Source organism: Neospora caninum, chromosome II (genome assembly GCF_000208865.1).
Source record: "Neospora caninum Liverpool complete genome, chromosome II".
In the NCBI taxonomy this organism is placed as follows: domain Eukaryota; phylum Apicomplexa; class Conoidasida; order Eucoccidiorida; family Sarcocystidae; genus Neospora; species Neospora caninum.
In genome coordinates, this window is record NC_018387.1 from 1,926,561 (window position 1) to 1,949,242 (window position 22,682).

A 22,682-nucleotide genomic window follows, 5' to 3' on the forward strand; every position below is an offset into this window, starting at 1 on the left:
GGGGAGCGAGTTTTTTTTCTCGGCTTTTTCCCAGAGTGTCTCTGCGTCAGTCGTGTGACGTCCGTTCCTATGGTCTTTCTCACCCGTCTGAGGAGTCGTTCTCGTTCCGCGTTTTCTCGTCTCTCGGGTGGAGCGTGGGCTTGTCTTTCGGCGAAGCGCGAGGGAGAACTCTTGTGAAGCTTCTGGAACACTGCTTTAAGGTGCGTTTGTAAATACCGCTCGCCAAGAGGCAGAGAAACAGCACACAGGCAGGAGGCGGAAGGGCCATCGGCCAGACGATCCCGCCTGCCCACAACGGCGCCCGCTGGTCTCTGTGCACCTGTCCGTAAACGCGGCGAGGCAGTCTAGTTCGCTTGGAAGCTGTACGCGTTAACACTGTGGTTTAGTGTACGCAGAGGGCCAGTCCGGGAGGAAGATATAAGATAGTAGGGAGTCTTCCTGTTTTTGAAAGGCGACCAGCCGCAAACTGCGCCGATCACCCGCTCAGCGAATCCCTTCTCCTCGCACAGTGCGAGCCACGAAACAGCCACGTTTACAGGAACTATACACAAATTCCTCTTATACCTACATCTAAATATATATATATATATGCATATGTATGTATATATATATATATATATGCATATATATATATATATATATATATATATATATATGCATATATATGTATATATATATGCATATATATGTATATATATTTGATGGTACACCGATATGCAAATATATATATATATATATATGCCAATACGTGTCTGCATTCACCTACGTTTTGTTGTGCACAGATGTGGAAGTCTCGATTTTCAGAGGCAGCTGCCGCGAGGGTTGGCGCCAGGGCACTGGGCCCGAGGCTTCTGAAGAGGTTCGAATAGGCAAGGTCTTTTTGTTTTCTTTCCTCAAAACGCTGTAGCTCCGTGTCAGCGAAGCATGCATGCGATTTTTCACCTGCGTGCAAACGGCCAGAGCGGCGCAGTTGTCTGTGCACGCGGACTGCAGGCGAGAAGCGACGTGTGTGGATGACGAAGTGAAAAGCAAGTGTCGTTTGGGGACTCCGATCCCCCTACTTGCATGTGTTTAAGAACCCCGAGCCCCCAGCAAAGAAGCTTTTTGTGTGTGTAGAGCGGTGAGACACACACACACACACAGCCCTCCGAGGTGGACGTGATTGTCTGAGTGCGACTCATGTGTGTGGTGACCCGTAGGCCGTTTTTTGAAAGCGACCGTGCATCTCAGCTAGTGTCTCTCGCATGCAGGCGAAACGAATCGCTAGAAAGAAAGGCAGCCTCCTCTCTCGGCCGTTTTCCCGACACACGCACGTGCAGAAAAACGGGTGCGAGATGGGGCGCTTCTCGCGAGTTGCAGCAGAACATCTGTCTCCAGCAAGGCTCTCTCTCTCTCTTCTCCGCAGTGTCTCTTTTTTGCCTTCTCTGTTCGAACGCGAAGCGCGAACTTTGAGTCTTGCTCTTTTTCTGCAAACTCGAACAGTCGAGAAAACTGCTGGCAGTGGAAAGCGCGCCTATGCCCGTCTGTGGGGTTTCTTCTGTATCTCATAATTCGAGTCGTATCCAGTTTTGTCGGCGCTGGACTGCCGATTTCAGACGCGACGGCTCCCCGGCGAAACTTCCCTCTCCTCTGAGACACACATTTCCCTTGTCGAATTCCGTGCAACACAGTACCAGAAACCCTATGATCCATGGCGTTTAACGAGGCTTCAGACCGAACTTGCGATAAATACATCTTGGATAAACACCCCTTTGAGGAAAACTGCAAAATCACCGGGTGGAGAAGAGGTTCGATCAGATTCCACGCATCTCTGTCTCTCTTCTTTCTCGTTCTCTTTCTTTTTCTCTCTCTTTTTCTCTGCCTTCCTCTCCCTTCCTCTCTTGTTCGCTTTCCAATGGACCTCCCGGTCATTGCTTTTCACTGCCGCTTTTCGCTAGCCAGCCCGCGGGAGACAGCGGGGGGCCATGCGCCGTCTCTTGCATGTTGTTCGTGCATGCACACGGTGCGCACAAGACACCGAAGAAGAAAAAACGAGGAGAAGAGCATACGCGGTCTCCAGCAGTCTCTGCGGTGCGCCGGTTGCCTCTTTGCTCTTCGACTTTTTCTCGCCTTTTTTTCCTTTTTTCGTGTTGAGGACGCAAGGACATCCAGGCAGTCGCCGCATGCACACACACGCGCCCTGGGGCTGGGGTGGTCTGAAGACCGTTGACTCCGCGAGAATCAGGAAAATGGAGGATTCTTCGGAACAACCCGACCCAGAGGGAAGGGCCACAGAGAGGACCGTGAAACCGACTCACCGCTTCTCACGCTCTGCCTCTCCGTCGCCGTCCTCTCGTCTCGCATTGTCTTCGTTGCAGCCCTCGTCTCGTGCGGCAACTGCCTCGAAAACTCAATCTCCCTCGTCTTGCGGCTCTTCTTCTCGGCACTCTTGTTCTTCTCCGTTTTCCTGTCAACCTTCTTCTCCTCAGAGTTTTCCTTGTCAGCCTCTCCGTTCTGAACTGCCTTGTGCACCCGTGAGGCCGAAGAAGGCTTCTTTCTGCGTTCGCCTTGTGGCTGTTCTCTCCGCTTTCGCTGCTGTCATTTTCACAACAGAGGCGGTCAAGGTCCCCCAGAGCCGAACTTTGCTGCCTCCTCGTCATGCTCGCGCCTCTCCACACATATCGGTTTTCTGCGCTTCACAGATTGCCAATCGGAACCTGCGCACGACTCGTCCCGCATTCGTCTCGCACGTGACGCCCCATCACCTCGTCTCTTCGTCTCCACTTTGTCCACATCCTCTTTACCCCTCTCTCTCTTCGTCTCAGCCTTCTTCTCCTCAGTCTTCTCCTCTGTCTTCTCCTCAGTCTTCTCCTCTGTCTTCTCCTCAGTCTTCTCTCTCTCCTCTGCCTTCTTCTCTCTCCTCTCCTTCTCTCTCCCCTCCTCCTCTGTCTTCTCCTTCTCTGTCTTCTCCTTCTCTGTCTTCTCCTTCCCTGTCTTCTCTCTCATCTCCTTCCTCTGCCGTTTATTCGTCCTTTTCGGCCTCTTCTTCTTGGCTTTCTTCCCACCTAGTTTCGGCGTCATCTCCGTTGTCTCAGTTTCCGTCATCGCTTCCGCTTCCTCACGCGCCTTTCTCCTCTCCTCGTTCCTCTTTTTCCTCTGTTCCCGTTTCCGCTGTCTCTCCATCTTCGCGTTCTTTCGCTTCTCGCTCGGGCTACACCTCCGACTCCATTCGCGTTCTCGAGGGCCTCGAGCCCGTCCGCATGCGCCCCGGTGAGAAAACAAACCTGCAGCCGACCCCGCTCGCGTGACGCGTTGCACAAAATGCAAGATTTTCTTTTCGGGCAAAACGGCGACGCTTCCGTTCCAACTCAGGGAAAGCCACCGAGAGAGGCGCTCGAAGAAGGGACCGAAGATGAAGACGAGGAAGAAGAGGGAGATGAAGACGTGCACGAAGATCAAGAGAAAGAAGAAGAGGGATGTGAAGAGGAGACACAAGATGAAGCACAATTCGGGAACGTAACGGCCGCGAGAAGATCTGTTTTCGCCCAGAATCGGCTCTGGACGTCATCGCCTTCCCCAGACGGTGTCTCTGGTTCTTTTCTGCACGTTGTCGGTTTCTTTTCCGCCTGTTGGAGATTTCGTTTTTCTCCACTCTCTCTTCCCATCACGCCCCGGTCTCTGCTCTGTCCCTGTGTGCGTGTCCTCTCCTCGTTTTCCAGGCATGTACATTGGGAGCACTGACACTGAAGGACTCCACCACTTGGTCTGGGAAGCGATAGACAATGCGGTCGATGAAATCGAGAACGGCGGTTGCCGTCACATTGTCGTCGTCCTCCATTCGGATAGGCGGTAAGTCTTCAGGGAAACTCCTCAAGGAAACAGTTTTGCAACTTCTAGATCAAGGATGCCTCTCAGGCGCGACGGCTTTTTTGTCTCGCCGCGATTTCCGGTCTCGCTTCAAAAGTCGTCTCTCTCTCGCGATTTCTGTCCCGGCGCCTGCAAGGTTTGCGCCCGTCAAACTGTCTCGGTATATACACCCACAGAGGCACATGCATGCATGCATCCGACCATGCCAATAAATATATATATATATATATATATATATATATTGTAATGGCTATATAAATACATAACTATAGATATATGTATGGGCATATGCATTATCGAGCGTGTGTAGATCTGTGTATGGTGATGTGGTAAGCGTCTTCGTGCCTCTTCGTCTCTGGTTTTTTCCGAGCCTCCGAACGTTTCCGATTCGCGTTTCGGTCCTCACCCTCGCACCGCGGATCTCCTTCCTTTCTGTTCAGGAGTGTGACGGTTGCTGACGATGGCAGAGGCATCCCTTGCGGGGTCCATCCCCAGACGGGCGTCTCCACCCTGGAGACAGTCTTTACGAAACTGCATGCGGGCGGGAAATTCGCGCCGGCCGCTTCGCAAAGTGAGATCTCCAGTGTCTCGCTCGCCACGACCGCGTTTCGAGCTTCTCTGCGGCTCGGCCTCTTTGCGGTGCTTTGTCTCATCTCGCCTTCTCCCCGAAACACGCGTCTCCTCTCTCCATCGCTTTCTTCTCGTCCTGCGTCGCTCCCGCTTTCCATGGATTCCGTCAAGTCTTCTCAGCTCACGTCTCTCTTTTGACCCCGAACCCGTCAATCTGTCATCTTCCCTCGCTCTGTGCTACGCCTATCAAACTAATAGATACATATCTATATACATATACATATACATATACATATACATATATATGGCTCTCGATACAACTGTGGTTTAAACATGTGTCGTTGAGGGTGGAACGACTCAGAGAAGTGTACGTTGATGGCTGTTTCGTTTTTCACTTTCTTTCTGGCTGCTTGCCGGTCAATCGTTTCAGGTGTTTCTTCAGGCGCCATCGAAGGTGCGTCGAGCAGCTACGCGTTCGCGGGAGGTCTTCACGGTGTAGGCAGTTCTGTGATCAATGCGCTTTCTGCGAAGCTCCACGTCGCGGTATGTCCTCGAATCTCCAGTTAATCGCCAAACGCGCGGGAAAGAAAGCTGTCTGGGGCTGTACAGGGAGGCCAACCGTCCAGCGTTTGAGGACGACTCCGCGGTTGCGAGGTTGCAACACACTCGATGTGGCGATGGTTCCTGTCGAGTTCGTTCCGTTTGTCTCTCGCATTCCCCTTCGAAAACGTTCGCGGCTCTCTGCTACCGCGGCGCCCCTCGGATGCGAGTTCCCCGATCACTTCTCGTCTCTCCGCTTTTCCGCTCGCTTCTCGTGCAGCTGCATCTGCCCTGTCGTGCGCTTCTTCTCGGCGGCCGATTTTCATCTCCCGCAGACATCGCCTCTCTTTTTTGCCAGGCTTTGTGCGTGTTCCGCTTCTTCTCAGTCTTCGGCTCTGAGATCGGTTTCCACGTGTCTCTCTTGCACTCTTTCTTCTCAGTCTCCGGCTCTGAGATCTGTTTCGACTTGTCTCTCTTGCACTCTTTCTCCTCGTCCGCTGTCGTTTTCGTCCGGGGGATTTCTGCGAGGATAGGCGCTGAACCTGGTCTCGCTGGGGTGACCTGCGAGCGAAAAAAAGGTTGCCTCTTTCTTCCGTTTCGCGGGTCACCACCTTTTGTTCGTCGCGGCTGTGTTCATCTTCCTCCTGGCCTGCTCAGCTGTTTCTCTTTCTTCTCTTGTTTCTCGGCCCAGGTTCTTCGCGACGGCAAGCTCCACGAAATAACTTTCAGTCGAGGCCAACCGGTCACTCCGCTCCGCGTTCGCCCCGCGGAGGCTCCCCCCCCGGGAGAGGCAGCGAGATCGACCGGCAAACCCCAAAGAGAGGGAGATGAAAAAGAAACAAAGGAGGCGTCTCCCCACGCACGTTTAGCAGACGCAGCCGAGCAGCAGAAGCGAGAGGTTGAGGCGTATGCGCGAAATTTTTCTTCTTCGCAAATGGCCAGTCTTTCCTTCTCCCGTTTTCTCCGCCCTTCCCAGTCTGGGCCTGAGAGCGTCCCGGATAGCGGCACGTGCCTCACCTTTCAATTCGACACACAGGTGTTTGGTGAAGACGTCCTTCTTGAGGGGAAGAAAATCGAGAGACGCCTCAAGGCTCTCGCCTATTTGCACCCTACCGCGTCTTTCCAGTTCTTCGAGATGCCGAAACAAAAGCGTCGGCAGGCAAGGCGAACAGACTCCTCGACGCGTGAATTTCGTAAGCCAACACCACACCAAGCACATCATACGTCCACGCTCCAAGTCCCACGTCTTTCCGCTGGCCGCGGAGCCACGCTGCGCATGCGCCTCACTGAACCGTTGAAAACGAATCGACTGGTGCACGCCTTTGCTTGTGCGCGCTCTTCGCTTTCCACACGCTGCAAACGCTCTCCACATGGTGCAAAGACGCGGTGCCTTCCAAGCCTCATACATGCACATATATAGATACTTAGGTTATTCTGTTGAGTTGCACGCAGATTTGTTCGTGAGGGGGATTGGTGCCGTAAAAGTTACCGACACAGAGGCGTTCTTTCGCAGTTGAAGGGGGGGGGAGGGGAGCGGCGGAGAGCGACCGGTATTGGAGGGCGACGCATATGCAATTGTGTCTCGGCGGGGAACTCGACACGGAGGCGCTTTGTGGAAATCCGGAGGGACGCATGTGTTGCAAGTCGCCCCTGGAGAGCCTGAAAGGTGTGCGCGAGGCGGTGAAGCTGTGTCGCCCATCGCGTCTCTGCTGCCGCGGAGAGACTCTCACTTTCTCTCTCCGACAGACGGAAGCAACCCGTTCTCAGCCGCGCGAGTCTCGTCGCCCCTGTGTGCGCCTCAGACGAGAACGAAGTGGAAGAAAAGCGCCACGGAGGACCGACCCTATCCGCGCAGCCGACACAGAAAGAAGAAAGAGAAGAAGGAGAAGAAGGAGAAGGAAAAGAAGAAGAAGAAGAAGGAAAAGAAGAAGGAAAAGAAGAAGGAGGAGAAGAAAAAGCAGGAGGCAACAGAGCAGCGCGTTCCGTTTTGTTTCGAGAGCCTGGGGGGTTGGATTCCTACATCCGCCATCTCTCAGCGAATTTGGCTGGCCTCTTTACCGAGGAGCCCATCATCAGGTAGTCGACCCGTTCCCGCGTCCGTCGCGAGAAAAGAATCCGAGAATGAGAAAACCGCGAAAACGGTGCTCGAGGGTGCGCGGTGCCTCGGCCCTATGGGCGTCTTCCTCGCAGTTCGTAGGCTTGTCCGATGTCCGTTTCTCTGCCATCCCTCTTTCTGCGCTGCTATGTAGCCTTCTCTATCACTCTCTCCCCATTTTTCTGTCTCCTGTTGCTTCGTCTCTTGCGCCTTCTCCGTTTCTCTGTCTTCTTCTCCCCATTCTTCTCCCTTTTCTCCTTCCCCTTCTGCTCCTTCTTCTTGTTCTTCTCCTTCTCTTCGGGCCGCTTGAGGCGTCTTCTCGCGGCCTCTCCTCTCCCCTCTTTTTTCTCCTCAGCGGGACGGCCTGTGTCTCGTGCTGTCTCGCACACATGGAGAGCCTGTCTTCCCTAACACGCGAAAGTGTGCAATCGCAAGCTGGGGCGAAGGTTTGTCACGCGCCTCGTGTATCTGTCTGTTTCCCTGTGCTGCTCTCCAGCATCAACGGATCGCACCCCAGTTCCAACCTCCTTCTCTCTGTTCGTCTCTTTTTCTCCTCTCCTTCGGCACTGCCTTCGTCATCCTCCTCTTCCTCTCCCTCATCTTCTTCCTCTCCCTCCTCGTCTTCCTCTTCCGCCTCGTCTTCCTCTCCCTCCTCGTCTTCCTCTCCCTCCTCCTCTTCTGCTCCCTCATCTTCTTCCGCTCCCTCATCTTCTTCGTCCCCCACTTCCTCATCTTCCTCCGCTTCCCTGTCTTCCAGTTCCTCATCTTCCTCCGCCGCTCCGCTGTCTCCTTCGTCTGTGTCTTCCTCGGACTTCTTTCTGTCCTTTGTGAACAGCATTCCGACTCCAGAAGGCGGAGTCCACATCGAGGGCATTCGCGCGGCGCTCTCAAAGGCAGTTCACAAGCTCCTGCGGCTCTCGTCGGCCGAGCCCCGGTCGCCTTTCCTCGCGAAGGCCTCCGCGAAGAAAGACGGAAAGCGCGGGAAAAGCCCGACCGGCGACGCACAGACAGCCGAACGCACACTCAGCGTCCAGGGAGAGTTCCTCCGCGAAGGCCTCGTCGGCGTGGTCAGCCTGAAGATGCGCGAGGCTCAATTCGAGGGACAAACCAAGAAGAAGCTCGGAAACAAAAAGGTTAAAGGCATCGTCGAAGAGGTACGCAACGCCCGAAAACCGCGTCTGAGAGCGGTTAAAGAGCGCAGGCAGTCGCGGCTTCTCGAGGCATTTGTTTCCCTGCGTCGCTCTGTGTCTGTGCAGCTTGTGGCAGACGGTCTCCTCAGCTACTTTGAAAGCCACCCACAAAATCTCCAAAAACTCCTGCAAAAAGCGGCCGCTGCACGCGCCGCAGCCGTCGCCGCCAAAGCGGCGCGCGACTTTGCCCGAGCGAAGCAACAATCCTCAACGTTCCACTTGACGCTTCTCCCAGGTAATAATAGAGAAGAAGTGCCTCAACAAGTACAAAAAGAGCGCATCTCTAGATATTCGTATGTCTTCTCCAGCTTTTTATATATCCATCTACATACATATATGTACACGGCGCCCTGTCCGGTTTCTCTCTCGCTTCATATCGGCTACCTTAGTCTGTATTTCTATTCAAGTGGGGAGTCGCGTATCGCTTCAGTGTGAGAGTGGTGGAAGCACGGCCGAGGGCGTTCGCCTGGCACGGAGATGTTTGCTGCATGCGTCTTCTGAAGGCCTGCATACGTCCTGGCCCCAATCGGTTTCCAGGCAAACTGGCGGACTGCAGCCCGACGAATGCTCAAGAGAGGCTCTCGAAGGAAATCTTCATCGTTGAGGGCGAAAGCGCCGCTGGTAGCGCCAAACAGGTGCGTGCTAGGAAGAAAAGAGGGAAACATCGGGAGAAGAAAGAAGTGAAAAGGGAAAAAGGAAGGAAGGAGGGAAAAGGAAGAAGTGAAAAGGAGAAAAGGAAGGAAGGAGGGAAAAGGAAGAAAGGAGGAGCGGCGATTCCGGGTTTCATGCGACGCCAGAAACAGATGCAAACAACAACGTCGCAGAGAAACGCCACGTCACAGCCTGCCAGTGAAGAGAGCGTCACGAAAGACTTTGCTTGCATCATGCATGTGTGTATAGGTAGGACTGCATGCATGCGTTTGTGAGTGGCTGCATGCGTGTGTATGTGAGTGTGTGACTGCATGCGCGGCATGGTCCTCTGCGGTCTCTTGGAGGTTGGAGCTTTTCTTTTTGCTTCTTCCTTCGGTCTCATCTGTCAATCCTCTTTGTCCCCGGCGAAGAGCGTGCCTGCTCCGAGGCTGAACTCTCGAGCGCCGCGTCTCGTGTCAGGGTTTCTCTCTTTTGAAGAGGAAAACCAAGAGCAGTGTTTTCCTTCTCTTTTCCTTTGCCTCACTCTAGGCTCGAGATCGGCGAACGCAGGCGATTCTGCCTTTGCGAGGGAAGATTTTGAATGTCGAGAAGCTGGGAAATTTCGGGAAAATCTTCGAAAACGAGGAACTTAAAGTAAGCTGGCCACAGCGACACAGGAAAGAGCAGAAATCATCCCTTTCCGTGGCGGCTGTAAACATGACAAGTGCATACGCATTCCAAACAACCCAAGCGATTGCGGAGACCTGCGTTTGAGTCTAGACACCAAAGACTTGGTTCTCTCTCCATTCTTTTGGAGCCTTCTCCCATAGCCGTTTTCTCTTTTGTTCTCGTACTACTCACCTCGCTTCTTCTCTCTTCTCGCTCCTGTCTCTTTTCGTTCTTCTTCTTATCCTCCCCTCCTCTTTTCCGTCTCTTTTCTTTCTCTTTTCTCGCAGGCTCTGATTGCAGCGCTCGGCATTTCCATGACAAAGACGGGCGAGGTTCGCGCCGATTTGGATGGGCTGAGGTGAGCGGCGAGGGGGCCGGCAGAAACGGAGTTTGATTCAGAAAGAAATCGAATGAAACTTCGCGATCTTTTCCCGCCCCGTCCTCTCTTAGCAGCACACGCGACACATTCACACAGAGAAATCTGTGCGTGCTCTTGCAAAGCAGATAGACGCAGTGTCGATACACGCAGATCCGGAGATAGATTCACCTTGTTACCGACACAGGTTTCTGTTTACCTAGACATATATACCTGCGTATCCAATTTTTCCCCATACATATGTCTCCACACAGATGCATGTAAATGCATACTACATTCCCTGGTATACATATATACACACATATATATACATATATATACATGTATATACATATACATGTCTTTTTTGGTGCAGCTGTTGTAGCGGCAGGTGCGTCTGTGTTATCGCTTCCGCTTTAGGTATTCGCGCGTCATCATCTTGACGGATGCGGACGTGGACGGCGCGCACATTCGGAGTCTTCTTCTCACGTTTTTCTTTCGTCTCCAACCCGAGCTGTTTCGCCAGAGTCGTATTTTCGTCGCCTGTCCTCCCCTCTTCAAAATTTCGCACTTCCCCGTGCCTCGGAAACTGCTGAACGCCGCGACAGCCGCTCAGAGCGACGGCCGTGCCTCCCGCGCGGCTGCCGTTCCACTCAGAGACGCTGCGGAGGGAGAACAGGAAGAAGAGGAAGGACAGGAAGAAAAGGGAGAAAAGGAAGAAGACGAAGAGCGAGAGTTGGGGCGTGCAAAGCGTTTGGTCACCGAGACCTACGTGTGGACGGACGAAGAGGTGGAGCAGGTGTTGCAGGTTCTTCGCACTTACCGAGAAGGCCGGCCGAAAACGAAAGAGACGAAAGAAACCAGCGGCGCCTGGCGCGCTGCGGATGTGGTTTCCGGGGCGGAGCGAGGCGACGGCGACGTAGACACAGCAGCTGCCAAGTCTGCTGGACCTGGCGCCTTGCGTGAAGACTCGAAAACTCTGCCGGGAGTCACCCTTCAAAGATTCAAAGGTCTGGGAGAAATGCAGCCCGAGCAGCTGCGGCGCACGACGATGAGCCCCGCCACGCGCATTCTGAAGCGCATCTCCGTCGCCGACGCCCAAGAGGTGAGCGGATAAAACCCGAGGAAACGGCGAGGGGACATGCGACAGACAGACGAGAGAAAGCGATGGAAAGAGAGAAATAGTGCGAAACACACGCGCGGCACGCCGAGGCAAATAGACACTTCTCCGAGGCAATGCAAGGCACCAACAAGCGGATATAGAGGACTCATGAGTAAGAGCGCGACAGCGACGAGAGAGAAGAGAAGAAGACGCTGGTTTTTGCACACACGTGGAAACCAGAGCCGTAGGCAAGGTCGCGCATGCAGAGGCTTTCTGCCACGTATAGCGTCGTCGTCGTTTGTTTCCCTTTTTCCCCCTGGCTGTCTCTGCGCGTTTTCTGTTTTATTTCACGCGTTTTGCATGCGATTTTCGTCTCAGGCGGAGGCGGTTGTTGCCAGCCTGATGGGCGACGACGTCGAAGCGCGAAAGAAAATCATCTCCGAGGCGAGCAGCGAAGTTTTTGTCGAGGACCTCGATGTGTAGTGCAAAGAAACACGAGGGGACACAGTTTCCGACAAAGACAGACGACACCGGCAATCGTCGCGGGGAGTGAGATGAGAGAAAAGAAAAGCGAGACGAGAGAGAGAGAGAGAGAGAGAGGAGAAAGGCGATCCAAGTTCTATTGTGCTTTTCATGACCATCATGTTTTTTAGTGCATTAAGTATAGTGGTGTCCAGCGTAGCAAGGCGGTAGAGGAGAGAAGGAAGAGAAAGATCAAGGAGAAGAAGAGAGGAGAGGAAGGAGACGGAGGAGAGCAAGGAGGCGAGCCAATATCAGAGATGAGAGAGAGGAGAGAAAGAGGAGAGGCAGGAGAACAGAAAGAGAAGAAAGATGGGAAGGAGTTAGGTTTTTTTCCGCCTGTGTCTGGATCGCTGCTCTGTTTGCTTCGCAACAAGGCGATCACTGCGCATTCCGTTTTTTTCTTAGATCAGGAGAATCGAGAGGTCGGGGTGTTGTCGGGGTGCCTTTTGAACGTTTGTTTTGCTTTCGCTGTTGTTTCGTAGCTGGTTTTCTTCTCAACTCGTGCGAGACGAAAGCCGCGAATTTCTGTCTGGGGGCTCTCCTGTCTTGCTTGTAAAACGAGAAAAGATCCCTCTTGTTCCAACTTGGCACATACTTACCGCTTTCTCAAGTTTCATTTGCAAAGGTTCGTCGACTGTGGGACGCAACCGCGTGAAGGCTTTTCGGTTCTTCCCCGCTGGTCCTTGTTTCAATCCGAGCTGTGTCTCGCCTGCTGCGAAACAGGCCAGCGCCGGGTTCTCCCGGAAACGCTTCAGATCTTCTCGTTCGCAACCGAAGAAACACAAAGCACGCTGAATCCACCTCGCTAGAGAGAGATAAGGAAGGAAAGAAGACAGCCACGGAGACGGGCGTGAGCATCTGCATCCATCGGTAACCTTGCGGTTCCATACGCCGCTCAGTCCATGTCTATGTGTGTCAAAGCACATAAACGTCTCTCCATATGGGAGTGTATTTGTATAGATATGTAGTGGCAGACACGTCTCTGCGTGCACCGACACCTCTCGATGAAAAGGCAGCGTAGATTTCGGGTTCGCTTTGATCTGCGTGTGTGGAGATCTTTCGTGAAGACTGCTGTGTATCAGCCGCGAGTGTGAAGAGTGTACAGGAAGGCGCACGAAACGAGGTGGCGCAGCGTCGCGAAAGAAGCGTCGTCCAGGTCTGCACGTGTCGCGTTTCCGAACGAAGTATTTGAGACTCGCGACTGCATCGAGAGGCTGGAACCCCGAAAGTGTTTTTTTCTTCGAGAGCATGCACGCGACGCTCGGGGAAAGCCACACAATTTTTGGATCAAAAAACAAAGACGTAAACAAGAAACTTGTTTCTCGCGGAGAGAGACTCGCCTGCCTTTTGCGCAAAGCCGTGCGCAACCCAGGAGGGCTCTGCGGGTTCTGCCAAACGCCACACACGCCCCAGAGCTCGGGATTCGTGCTCTGGGTGTCGTGCGCCTTCGCCCTTCTCGAGGCCCTCTTCAACTCCAGAAAACCGGATTTCCCTGGAAAAGACGATGACACACGTGGCGCGAATAAACAATGCCAAACTGACACGAAAAAGCCGCAACTGAAACCCCCGCCCGACACGCAGAGACGCTGCTCAAACGCAAAAACGCGATCGCGGTTCGGCCCATAAGCCCTGCCCTCGGAAAGGCCAGAAAAGATGACGCGAGGCATGCAGAAGAAAACAGGCTCTGCACATGTGTTTACTTCATACTTGATATGCGAGACAGAGAGATCGGCGTGTGGTGGCCCTAGATCGATACGCAATCGGGCGAGAGGAAAGGACACACAGGAACCGCTTGTCGGCGAGGTCTCCTGCGCAGTGGCCGCGATCTCTGGGATTAAGTAAAATCGATTTCTGTCGAAAACGCCGCTTTGGACGGTCTCGGCCAGGCGCGCGCATGCAGACTCGCAATCCACTGCCTCCCCGTTCCCTCGCGGAATCTACAAAGCTTTGCTCATCGTCCCGTCGAGGCACACCAACACCGCACAGCGGCGCACTCATACACACATGAACTTATATATATATATATATATATATATATATATATATATATATACATGTATGTATATAATTGGTATGTATAGCAGTATATATGTTCTCTATTGAGTGAAAAAAGTGGAGTTGTTTCGCGCGTGGCAGTTTCGGTTTAGAGACAGTAAGTCTCTGTCCCGTGGGCGCCGCTCCACGCGGGGAGGAAGATGCTTTCGCTCTGCCGCATCTGTTGTTTGTACAGCTGCATTTGCTGTTGCAGTTTCTCCTGCATCTTTCGCTTCAGGTCACACTGAGCCGCCGTCAGCTCTCGCTCCTCGACCTGTCGGCGAATCGGCGCGTCGCAGGGCGGGTGTCTTGGCGCCTCCGCGGTGTGCCCTCTCCAGAGGTTTTCGTCCATCGCCGCTTCGCCCGCGAGGAGCGGCGCGGCGCCTGGGCGCGGAGGCGGCGTCGCGGAAAGAGGAGACGCGGCGAGGTCTGTCCCCGCGAGGAGAGCGCGGAGCGTCTCTCTGTCTTGGCCTGCGCAAATATCTTGCGCGGCGAGTGGCGAGGGCGCCGCCAAGGAAGGCGAGGAAGAAGGAAGGGACGGGGACTGAGAGCGCGGCGGGCCCCCGTCGAAGGCGCAGAAACCCGAGTCGCGTTTCAGAGGCGCATCCGGGAGGAAGAGGGGGAGAGAAGTTGCAGAATCCGCATGCAAAGCGTCGCGCGCCGAGGCGACGTGAGGCTCTCCGAGGACGGGGCACGCGAAAGACGAGAAGAGAGGCGCGAAGGACGACAGAGAATCTGAGGCGGAGGCGTCCGAAGACGGCGGAGGCCACGCGGACGGAGAATGACGAAGAGGACCGGCGAGAGGGACGGGCGACAGCGCAGGGAGAGAACCGATAGAAGACGCGGAGTCGAGAGGACAGTCGAATCGCTTCGCATCCGCTTTTTTGATCGGACGGTTATTGAAACCCCGTAGAGCTTTCTGGTCGAGACAGGGGCGGCTTTGGAAGGAAGGCCGAGAGCGAGGGGCGAAGGCGCTTTTCGTTCGCCGAAAAACGAAGGCGGGGCGTGACCTGAGCTCAGCTCGTCCTCCGCGCCAGACAGCACCAAGTCGGGTGTATGTACACCCGAGCTCTCCGAGTCGAGGGAGAAGGAAGACCGTGAGGAGGGGAAACCCGACGAGCCTCGCCGCTTGGCAGGACTCGCGCGAGGCAGAGCAGAAGGCTGAGAGCAAGGGTCAGCCGCGGGAAACGGGGAAGTGGAAGACTGTGCAGGGTAGGAAGGCAGAGATGGCCACGGCAAAGGCGCGTCCATCGCAGCAGCCACGGAGGCATGCGCCATGGGAGCAGCAGACGCAGGAAACGGGAGAGAACCCGACAGAGAGGCAGGGAGAGACGAAAGTGAAGAAGGGAGAGAAGACGGAAAGGAGGAGTCTCCGGGCATTCTCACGGGCGCCAGCGAACTCTCGAACTGCGTGCAGGACAGAGAGACCCGATTCTGGCTCGGAAAGCACGCCGGCAGCGAGTGGCCAAACCCTGCCTGGGCCACACTTTTCTCGGTCATTGCGAGAAAAAACGAAAAAGAGCGGAAGCAGCAGAAAACGGAGACGCAAAGGAGACACGGGCAGCGCAGCAGTCAACAAACTTTTGCCTCCTCCGGGCGGGGAGCGCAGCCCAGAGAAGACGCGGGGAAGGAGACGACAAAATTCAAGCGAATAGCTGGAGGTGGACGAAGGAAACGAGAAAAGACACGCGGAAAGAGGAAAGGAACGGGATGGTTCGAAAAAGAGCCGGCATTCTCAAGAACCCGACGGAGGGGGACAGCCCCAGGGAGGGCGTCCAGACAGACGCAAAAACGCATTCAAAACAGCAAGGGGACAACAAGCCGCCCGGCCAGCAGGCATGCACAAAAAACGGATTCGTCCGCGTCCCTGCGGTGAGGCTGAGAGCGGAAGAAACGCAGGGAAAAGCAGAGATTCCCAGAAAAAAGCGTTTCGTGAGTCCCAGGCCGCCAGCGGCGCGCACGGGGTTCTCTCTCTGCTCTCAGGCACACGCAGTGGCTGTCCTGGGGTGTACGTCCACCGGAGAAATTCACGGACCGGGAAAAAAACCGGGAAAAGAAGTGGGAAGGGAGAAGGCGGCACATGGATGGCCGTTTTTGGTTCTCCAGTTCGTTTCCCTGAAACAAGACGGAAGAGCCGCCCCCCTCCCCCCTTCCGGTGTTTTCCCTTTTCCTTCTTCCGCCTTTGCGACTGTTGCTTCCCTCTTACGGAGTCTTTCAAACCTGAAAAAGACGTTTTGTGGAAGTTGGCGGCCTTCTGCGAAACACAGCCGCCTCGCCGTTCTCTCCGACTGTCCTTTCTCGCCTACTTTGCGCGGGTGGGCAGCGGCCGCAGTCGCAGATGGGGGGAATTGCCCAGCACATCGCTCGTGTCGTGAGCCGCTTCTTTTCCAAACTTTTCAAACTTTCTCGCCTGGTGCTCTCGTCCTTCCTCGGCAAAACGAGCCTCAGACACGCGTCTGCAGGTCGGAGAGAGCGAGGGAAAACCGCCGGGCCGCGAGAGCGCGAGCAAGCCCGAAAAAAGCGAAAAGTCGCGGGTGTCAGTGGTCCTTTCAGCGGGAGAAAAACGCGTGGCATCTCCCACCACCCGCCAGCACGCGGGATGAGTGTCTCGTTTCAACAGAAGACCGGAAAATTTCGCTGCTGAGCAGAACATAAACCAACGAGTTCCCCGCACACTGCAAATATGTGAACGGCGGAAACACCGGCGGACCTACGAAGCAGCAAACGTGTGCATGCGCAACACAGCCACCTTCTCTCCACTCTGCACGTGCAGGAAATACATCGAGACAGAAAACACACACGCTGATGAATATCCACGTGAAAACATTCAGATAGACAGGAATATGTGATCGAAGCAGTATAGGATAGGCAGCTGAAAACGCGTGAAGAGAGCCGTGTCCGCTCCTCTCCTGTCTGTAAATGTGTATTCATATATACACATCCAAGCTTGCTAAAATGGGTATAAATCGGCATTTACGTGTGCAGGTACGTGTGTCTCGCACAGGGTGTCTCCGTCGGCAACTGTCCACATAAAAACATATGCAGCAGATATATGTGTGGATGCAGGCATGTCTGTCTTTTTGCCTAGATCCGCCTCTATGGCCGCATGGATTTCTACACTTCTCGCGCTGCATGTGACTGTGTGTATAAACGCGTGTATGTACAGCATAGGGAAGCTGCGGGGGCATTGATAAATGCACACATGCTTTTTCCCCGCCTATCGAAATATGGGCAGTTTTTGCTTCTTTGCGGCCGCAATGCTGAGGTGTCCATCCTCTGCCTCGAAAGGCAAAGACGGCGAGTCTCTCTTTTTATCTCTCGCCGAAAACCTCGAGGGTTGCCGAAAAGGATTTCTTTCTCTCCCCCCTCACGAGACGGCACGGGCCGAAAAACGGAAGCGTGCGAAGGGAAGGGCATTATGAGCAGAAAAACGTTAGAAAAAAGGCGCATTGTGTGGCGCTGGGCGGCGGCAAATCTTCCCTCGCTTCCAGGCTGATGGGTTGGTCGCCTCACTGTCTAGTACCGTGTGCGGGGCGCGTGCAGTGAGACACAAAAAACAAATGCACAGGTCGCTGTGTTTCTCGCTGCCTTCGTGGAAACCGAGACATCTCCTCTCTTTGGTTTCGATTTTCATGGTTGGATTAGCAAGACAGCCGCATAGGCTCGTCACCTCGAAAAAAACGGGAAAATGAAACAAGTACACTGTTCTCCACTTCTGCATTCTTGACAAGACAGTCCATGGTTGGATTTCCCCCTCGCCTTTTGTCTAACTGTTCTCTTTGAAAAAATGCCACGAGCGCGCCGCGGCGACCATCTTCTCCGCTCCAAAATCTCCTCTCTCCCTTCCTTCAGGTCTCCCCCCCCCCCCTGCAAGAGAAGGAGCGAAAACCCGCGCAAACACCCTATGCACACCTCTACAATTATACATATTTATACATATTTTTATAGATACATATATACATACACCTATACATATGTACTTACATATATATATATATATATATATATATATATATATATATGAACCGAAATCTGCTTGCACACATGGATGTCTATCGATATAGATATTAGTACTATTGCACACATTTCCTCTTTCTCCTTCGCATTTTTCCGTGTACTTTGGTTTGAATTCTTCTCAAAAAGAGACGAAGTCGAGGCCAGCTAGTTCGGGTCTTCGCTGTCTTCGCCTCGTTGTGCATTCTTTCGCATGCGCTTTCTGGCGCTGCTCACGCCACACGCCGCCTCCTCCGCCGAGCCGGGGACATCTCGGCGCTGTTGGGGCCTCTCCGCCAGGGCGTGGCGCTCCACATTTGATACTCCGTCGATCAGCCGAGTCCTCGAGACAACCCAAGACGCCACAACGCACAGCAAAATGAGACACCATATATATATATATATATATATATATATATATATATGATACCTCATACTCACATCTACATGCACTCCGAGACAGGCACTGGTAGACATATTCGCCTCTCTATCTGTCGATGTCCAATTACCCGCCTCGACGCATACCATCGATATACACGGCTACGCCAAAGTATTGCGCTAAGGCAGTCCACCTGGGCAGAATAACATGCATATATCTATCTATCTATCTATCTATCTATCTATCTATCTATATATATATATATATATGTATATATATATATATATATATATATATATACATATATATATATATATACATACATATATATGTATGTATATAGGCAACTGTAGATGCAAATATGCATATATGAGCATGTTTGCGCACCTATCTGCATGCAGGATACTTGTAAGTGCATTGATGCGTGTTATACGTTTGCATGAGTGAATATTTCTTCACTGAAGCTGAAGGATCGACACACGAGGGATTGCGCCCGCTGGCGCCGGATTGCCGAGGCTCGGCGTCTGGGGAGACACTCGGGGGTGTGTTAAGTCTGGAGGCGAGCTCCGGGGTCCCAGAAAATCGTGTGTTTTCTCTTTTTCGCGATCCTTCTTTCCCAAACTTTGTCTAAAAACGAGGATCGGTATGGGCCCTCGCAGAAGTCAAGAGGCGAGACGTCGCTGCGTCCTCTGAGAAAGAGCGATCGGGACTGCTCTGAGACTCACCGGAAGAGAACGTCTGCATGCGAAAACATCCCCTCTTTGAGAGACACAATGATGAATTGCGACGTCGGAAACTGGGTCTTGATCATGCTCCCTGTGGACAAGAAGACAAAACATTTTCCTGCTCTTGTCGCAGCTCGCCTTGCTCTCCTGTGGTTCTCTGTGTGTGTTTGAGTATGCGGATCTGCGCTTTCACGCCATTCCTGGCCTCTCTCTTCCAGGTCGACGGCTCTTCTCCCGACGTCCCCTCAGTGGCCTCACCGATGTTTTGCGTATGCGACAGATCGAGCGCTGCGTCGACCTCGTCGAGAATGTAAACCGGCGCCGGCTTCACTTTCAGCAGCGCGAGAATGAGGGATAGTGCAAGCAGGGACCGCTGGCCTCCCGAGAGCTCGGCGAGAGACTCCTTCCACTTTTGATTGAAGGCAATCTGAAGAAGAAAACATGCACGTCTCCCGCTCGCTCTAAAACCACATCCACCTCCATCTCTTTCTCTCTCTCCATCTCTCTCTCCATCTCTCTTTCTCTCTCTCCATCTCTCTTTCTCTCTCTCCATCTCTCTTTCTCTCTCTCCATCTCTCTCTTTCTCTCTCTCCATCTCTCTCTTTCTCGCCTGAGTCGAGCAACGCTCACCCGCATCTCCAGGCCGTCCATGAGGTCGCGCGGGTTGACCTGTGCGAGCTTCGCTTGGGCATTCGGAAGCAACTGCTCGAAAATCGCCGTGAAATTCTCGTTCACTTGCAGCCAAGTTGTCTCCAGACTCTGCCGCTTCTTGATGTCCAGCTCCGAGATGACCGCCTCGATTTTCGCCTGAGCACAGCGGCAAAAGACACGCTGCAAAAATAGTCCGCGGACAAAGCCGGGAGATTCCGGCGCGAGCGGAAACAGGAACGTTCTGTGAGTGGCGGCATCCACGCGCGAAAAGCCTCGGTCGACAAAAACGAAAAGTGGAAGAGTCGAAAAACAGTTTGGCAGGGCGGTCGCTGCTTCATGGTTTTGAAAGAGAGGAAACAAGAAACCGCAGCTGTAAAAACATCCCGCTAGGCTTCTCGTGTGAGGCGCGTCATGCGGTGACCCGCCCTCTTTCTGTCTTTCTCTCTTTCTTCCTTTCTCCTTTTCGTTCTTTGGTCGACAGCGAGAGGACGAAGTTGCGGGGCACAGAGGACGAGGAAAAGGGAGGCAAATAGAGAAGGCGGGAAAAAAGAAACGCGGGCGCGGTTTCACCTTATCGTCTTCGACTTGGGTTTTCCTCTCTACGAGCGCGAGCAAATCCTTTTCCGTCTTCTCGAGGAGCGTGGCTGCTGCGCTGTTCACGCACTTCTGCAGGCTTTGCACCTGAACCAGGAGCGCGTTGAGCCGCTGCCGGGCGGCTGGAGAAAGCAAAAACAACGCAGCGACCACTTTGTGCACGAACGAAAAGGCGCGAGAAGACACTGGAAGCGGAGGAAGAGACGGCAACGAAGCGAAGGGCGAGAGAGGAGATCGAGGAGAAAACGAAGAGGAAACGATCGCGCGAAGAACGGTTCCATAGAGGCGGTGGAGAGCGAGAACAACGAAGCGAGAGACTCGGGTAATGCGAAACAGAAAAAGACGAGAGGCCTCCCAGCGCGTTGCCTCCCGAGCAAGAGAACCGGAGTCTCGAGACCCCGACGAAACGGAGAGACGTCAACAAAAGACGACTGAGAGCAAACAGCTTTCCTGGGTACCGCCTCGGCACCTGGTTTCCTCGTGTTAAGAGCCGCCTCTTCAGAAAGAGACAATAACAAGAGAGCTCCAAAGATCTAAGACTGCGCCACGGTCAACATTTCTGAACGCAAGCATAGAGATCTATGCGTGTGTATACAGGTATACATGTATGTACAAATGTATCCGTGTGTGTAGAAAGAACTTGTTGCTGGTCGGCTGTTGTGCATCTGTTTCAGGCGTTCAACTCGCTCGATTATCGGCACCGTTCCTGGACTTCGCAGCTGCGTGCTCGGAGCGAAACCCGCCGTGCTTTCCTTAGAAAAAGAAAACGAAGAGTGGTGAATTTTGGAGAGAGACGGAGAGCCTCCGAGAGGTGCGGAGACTCTCTGGAAGAACAAACTTGGCAGCGATGAGGAACGTTTCGTTTTAGAGGCGGAGGTCGCCCCAGACGCACGCGTGTGGCAAACGCATGCACGCGCCGAGAGAGCTCCAAAAGGGAGACGGGAGAGAAGAAACGGTAGACACACGCGTGGGCATGTATCTCCAGAAGGTGGACTAGCGTAACGCGACTGTCTCAGCGCCTCACTCTCCGGCCGCAGCTGACGGAAGTCGTAGGCAGAGCCCGGTTGGTTGAATTTTCGTTCTTCTGCATGCAGCCAATCGTTCGCGTTTTGCAGCGCCTCCATCTCCTGAGAACGAAACAAAGAGAGAAGCAAAGCGGGAAGACACAAAGGACGAAAACGACAGCGCAGAAAATGAGACAGACACTGCGCGGGAGCTGCCGAGAGGCACAGAGGGGCGAGTGCAACTCAAAAACCATTTCAAGATGAAATTCAATTTCGATTTTCAAAGAGAATGCACAAATGCAGACTCCACCACTCCCCGAGAACAGGAAAAGACACGATATCAGGCTGGCTGCTGGTCTTTTGGCGTTGATGGCCCTCCACTGCCTTGAATCTACACGTGTTCGTTTCTGCGAATAAGGTACTCGGCACATCTTCTGTACGCCACCACGCATCTATGGAACAGACACAAACATCGAGACAGCGGGTCGGCGACGAGCGCAGCGCAGATTTCCCTGCATCTGCAAAAGATGCTTTTCTTCCTCTTCTCTTCTCTGCCTGTCGATCTCTAGAAGGCGGAAGTCAGGCAGTGCAATGTCCACATTTTCGCGGGTATATCTAATAAAGACGCGCACTCATCTTTGCCCAGGGGGAAGGCCAGAGAGAAGTGATCGAAACCATTCAAGAGGTATGCAAACTCCAGGAAAGAAGCCTTCAAAAACTTCCTAGATGGGTCTTTGAAAGGCCCTGATATTGGCTTAACCGACAGTCGCTCCTGAAGCTGGTCTCTCACCTGGCGAGCCGCAGCGATGTTTTTCTCTCTGTCGTTCATGAGGTGTTGATGCTACGAAGCAGGGCAAAAAGAAAGAAATCGAGATTTTTTCAAAACACCGGGTCTCTTCGGCCTCCTCGGCCCCGAAAGAAACCGGACACGCGACACCAGAAAAAAAAGAACAGGGAAACTCGCAGAGAAAGGAAGAGGAACGAGGAAAACCTCGAGAAAGACAGGAAGATGCAAATCTGTCGGAAACGCCAAGAGCCCTGCGGGGCGAGGTGTCTCCAGTGTTTCTAGGTCCCCGTGTCCAGTTTCGGATTCGCGTTCACGTGTTCAAAACCAAGGGGCGAGAAAGGCCTGCTGTCTTTGTTAACGCGAGAATTTCTTTTGCGTCCCCCTTCTCCCGCACGCACGGGGGAATCCTCTGAATTCGAGATTCACCCGCGTTCGCGTTCGTTTTCCTCGCGTTGTTTCTGCCGGTATGCGTTTGCCCTTCAATCGGAGGCGACTTCGGGTGTCTCCCCTCCTTCGGCTCGCCGCATTTTCCGCGTCTCCTTTTCTGTCGGCGGTTCCTTCGCTCGTCCCCTCGGTTTTGCCAAGAAAGAGGTGGAAGCCGTTCTGCACTCTCTCGCGGCTCTGCGCCTCGTCGGCTTCGCCCCGTCTTACCTTCTTCAGCGTCAAGAGATGGTGGTCTTTACTCTTTTGGAGTTTCTTCACCTTCCCGGTCAACTCGCCGAGCTTCTTGTCCGACTGAGCCGCCTCGGCGAGGCAGACTTCGATTTCCCGGCGCACCTCCTCGACCTTGGCTTTCTGCGAAAAAAGAGAAAGGACGCGCTCCCGGGTGTCTCGACAGCCTGGAGGCTCGCACACAACGGCAGCGCGCTGGCGAGAAAAAAGAGGGACAACCGGACCTCTCGAAAGAGAAACGCGAGAAAGGAAACCTCCCACTCTGTGAAAAAGGGACAAACAGGTCGGGGGAAAGAGCGCGCTTGCCTGTTCCTCAGCGAGTTT

General features: G+C 53.7%; 4 protein-coding genes across 4 annotated transcripts; 1 reads left to right on the forward strand and 3 right to left on the reverse strand.

Annotated features, from left to right (window-relative positions):
- Positions 1 to 2,598: 2,598 nt before the first annotated feature.
- Positions 2,599 to 3,084, reverse strand: NCLIV_006670 (hypothetical protein; the record flags this gene model as incomplete). The annotated part of the gene is made up of 1 exon (XM_003880178.1): positions 2,599 to 3,084. The coding sequence occupies one exon, from the start codon at positions 3,082 to 3,084 to the stop codon at positions 2,599 to 2,601; it is 486 nt and encodes a 161-aa protein (XP_003880227.1).
- A 155-nt stretch (positions 3,085 to 3,239) lies between these two features.
- NCLIV_006680 (hypothetical protein) lies at positions 3,240 to 11,480 on the forward strand (the record flags this gene model as incomplete). Its single annotated transcript, XM_003880179.1, has 13 exons — positions 3,240 to 3,249; positions 3,699 to 3,828; positions 4,287 to 4,417; positions 4,847 to 4,959; positions 5,933 to 6,149; positions 6,759 to 7,032; positions 7,887 to 8,205; positions 8,308 to 8,476; positions 8,779 to 8,876; positions 9,421 to 9,525; positions 9,828 to 9,898; positions 10,316 to 11,000; positions 11,376 to 11,480. The coding sequence occupies 13 exons, from the start codon at positions 3,240 to 3,242 to the stop codon at positions 11,478 to 11,480; spliced, it is 2,427 nt and encodes an 808-aa protein (XP_003880228.1).
- Positions 11,481 to 14,147: 2,667 nt separating this feature from the next.
- NCLIV_006690 (conserved hypothetical protein) lies at positions 14,148 to 15,053 on the reverse strand (the record flags this gene model as incomplete). The annotated part of the gene is made up of 1 exon (XM_003880180.1): positions 14,148 to 15,053. One exon carries the CDS (start codon positions 15,051 to 15,053, stop codon positions 14,148 to 14,150), a length of 906 nt encoding a protein of 301 aa, XP_003880229.1.
- Positions 15,054 to 17,688: 2,635 nt separating this feature from the next.
- On the reverse strand, positions 17,689 to 21,728 carry NCLIV_006700 (structural maintenance of chromosome 2, related; the record flags this gene model as incomplete). Its single annotated transcript, XM_003880181.1, has 6 exons — positions 17,689 to 17,889; positions 18,651 to 18,741; positions 18,909 to 19,077; positions 19,281 to 19,457; positions 20,920 to 21,022; positions 21,690 to 21,728. The coding sequence occupies 6 exons, from the start codon at positions 21,726 to 21,728 to the stop codon at positions 17,689 to 17,691; spliced, it is 780 nt and encodes a 259-aa protein (XP_003880230.1).
- Positions 21,729 to 22,682: the final 954 nt, after the last annotated feature.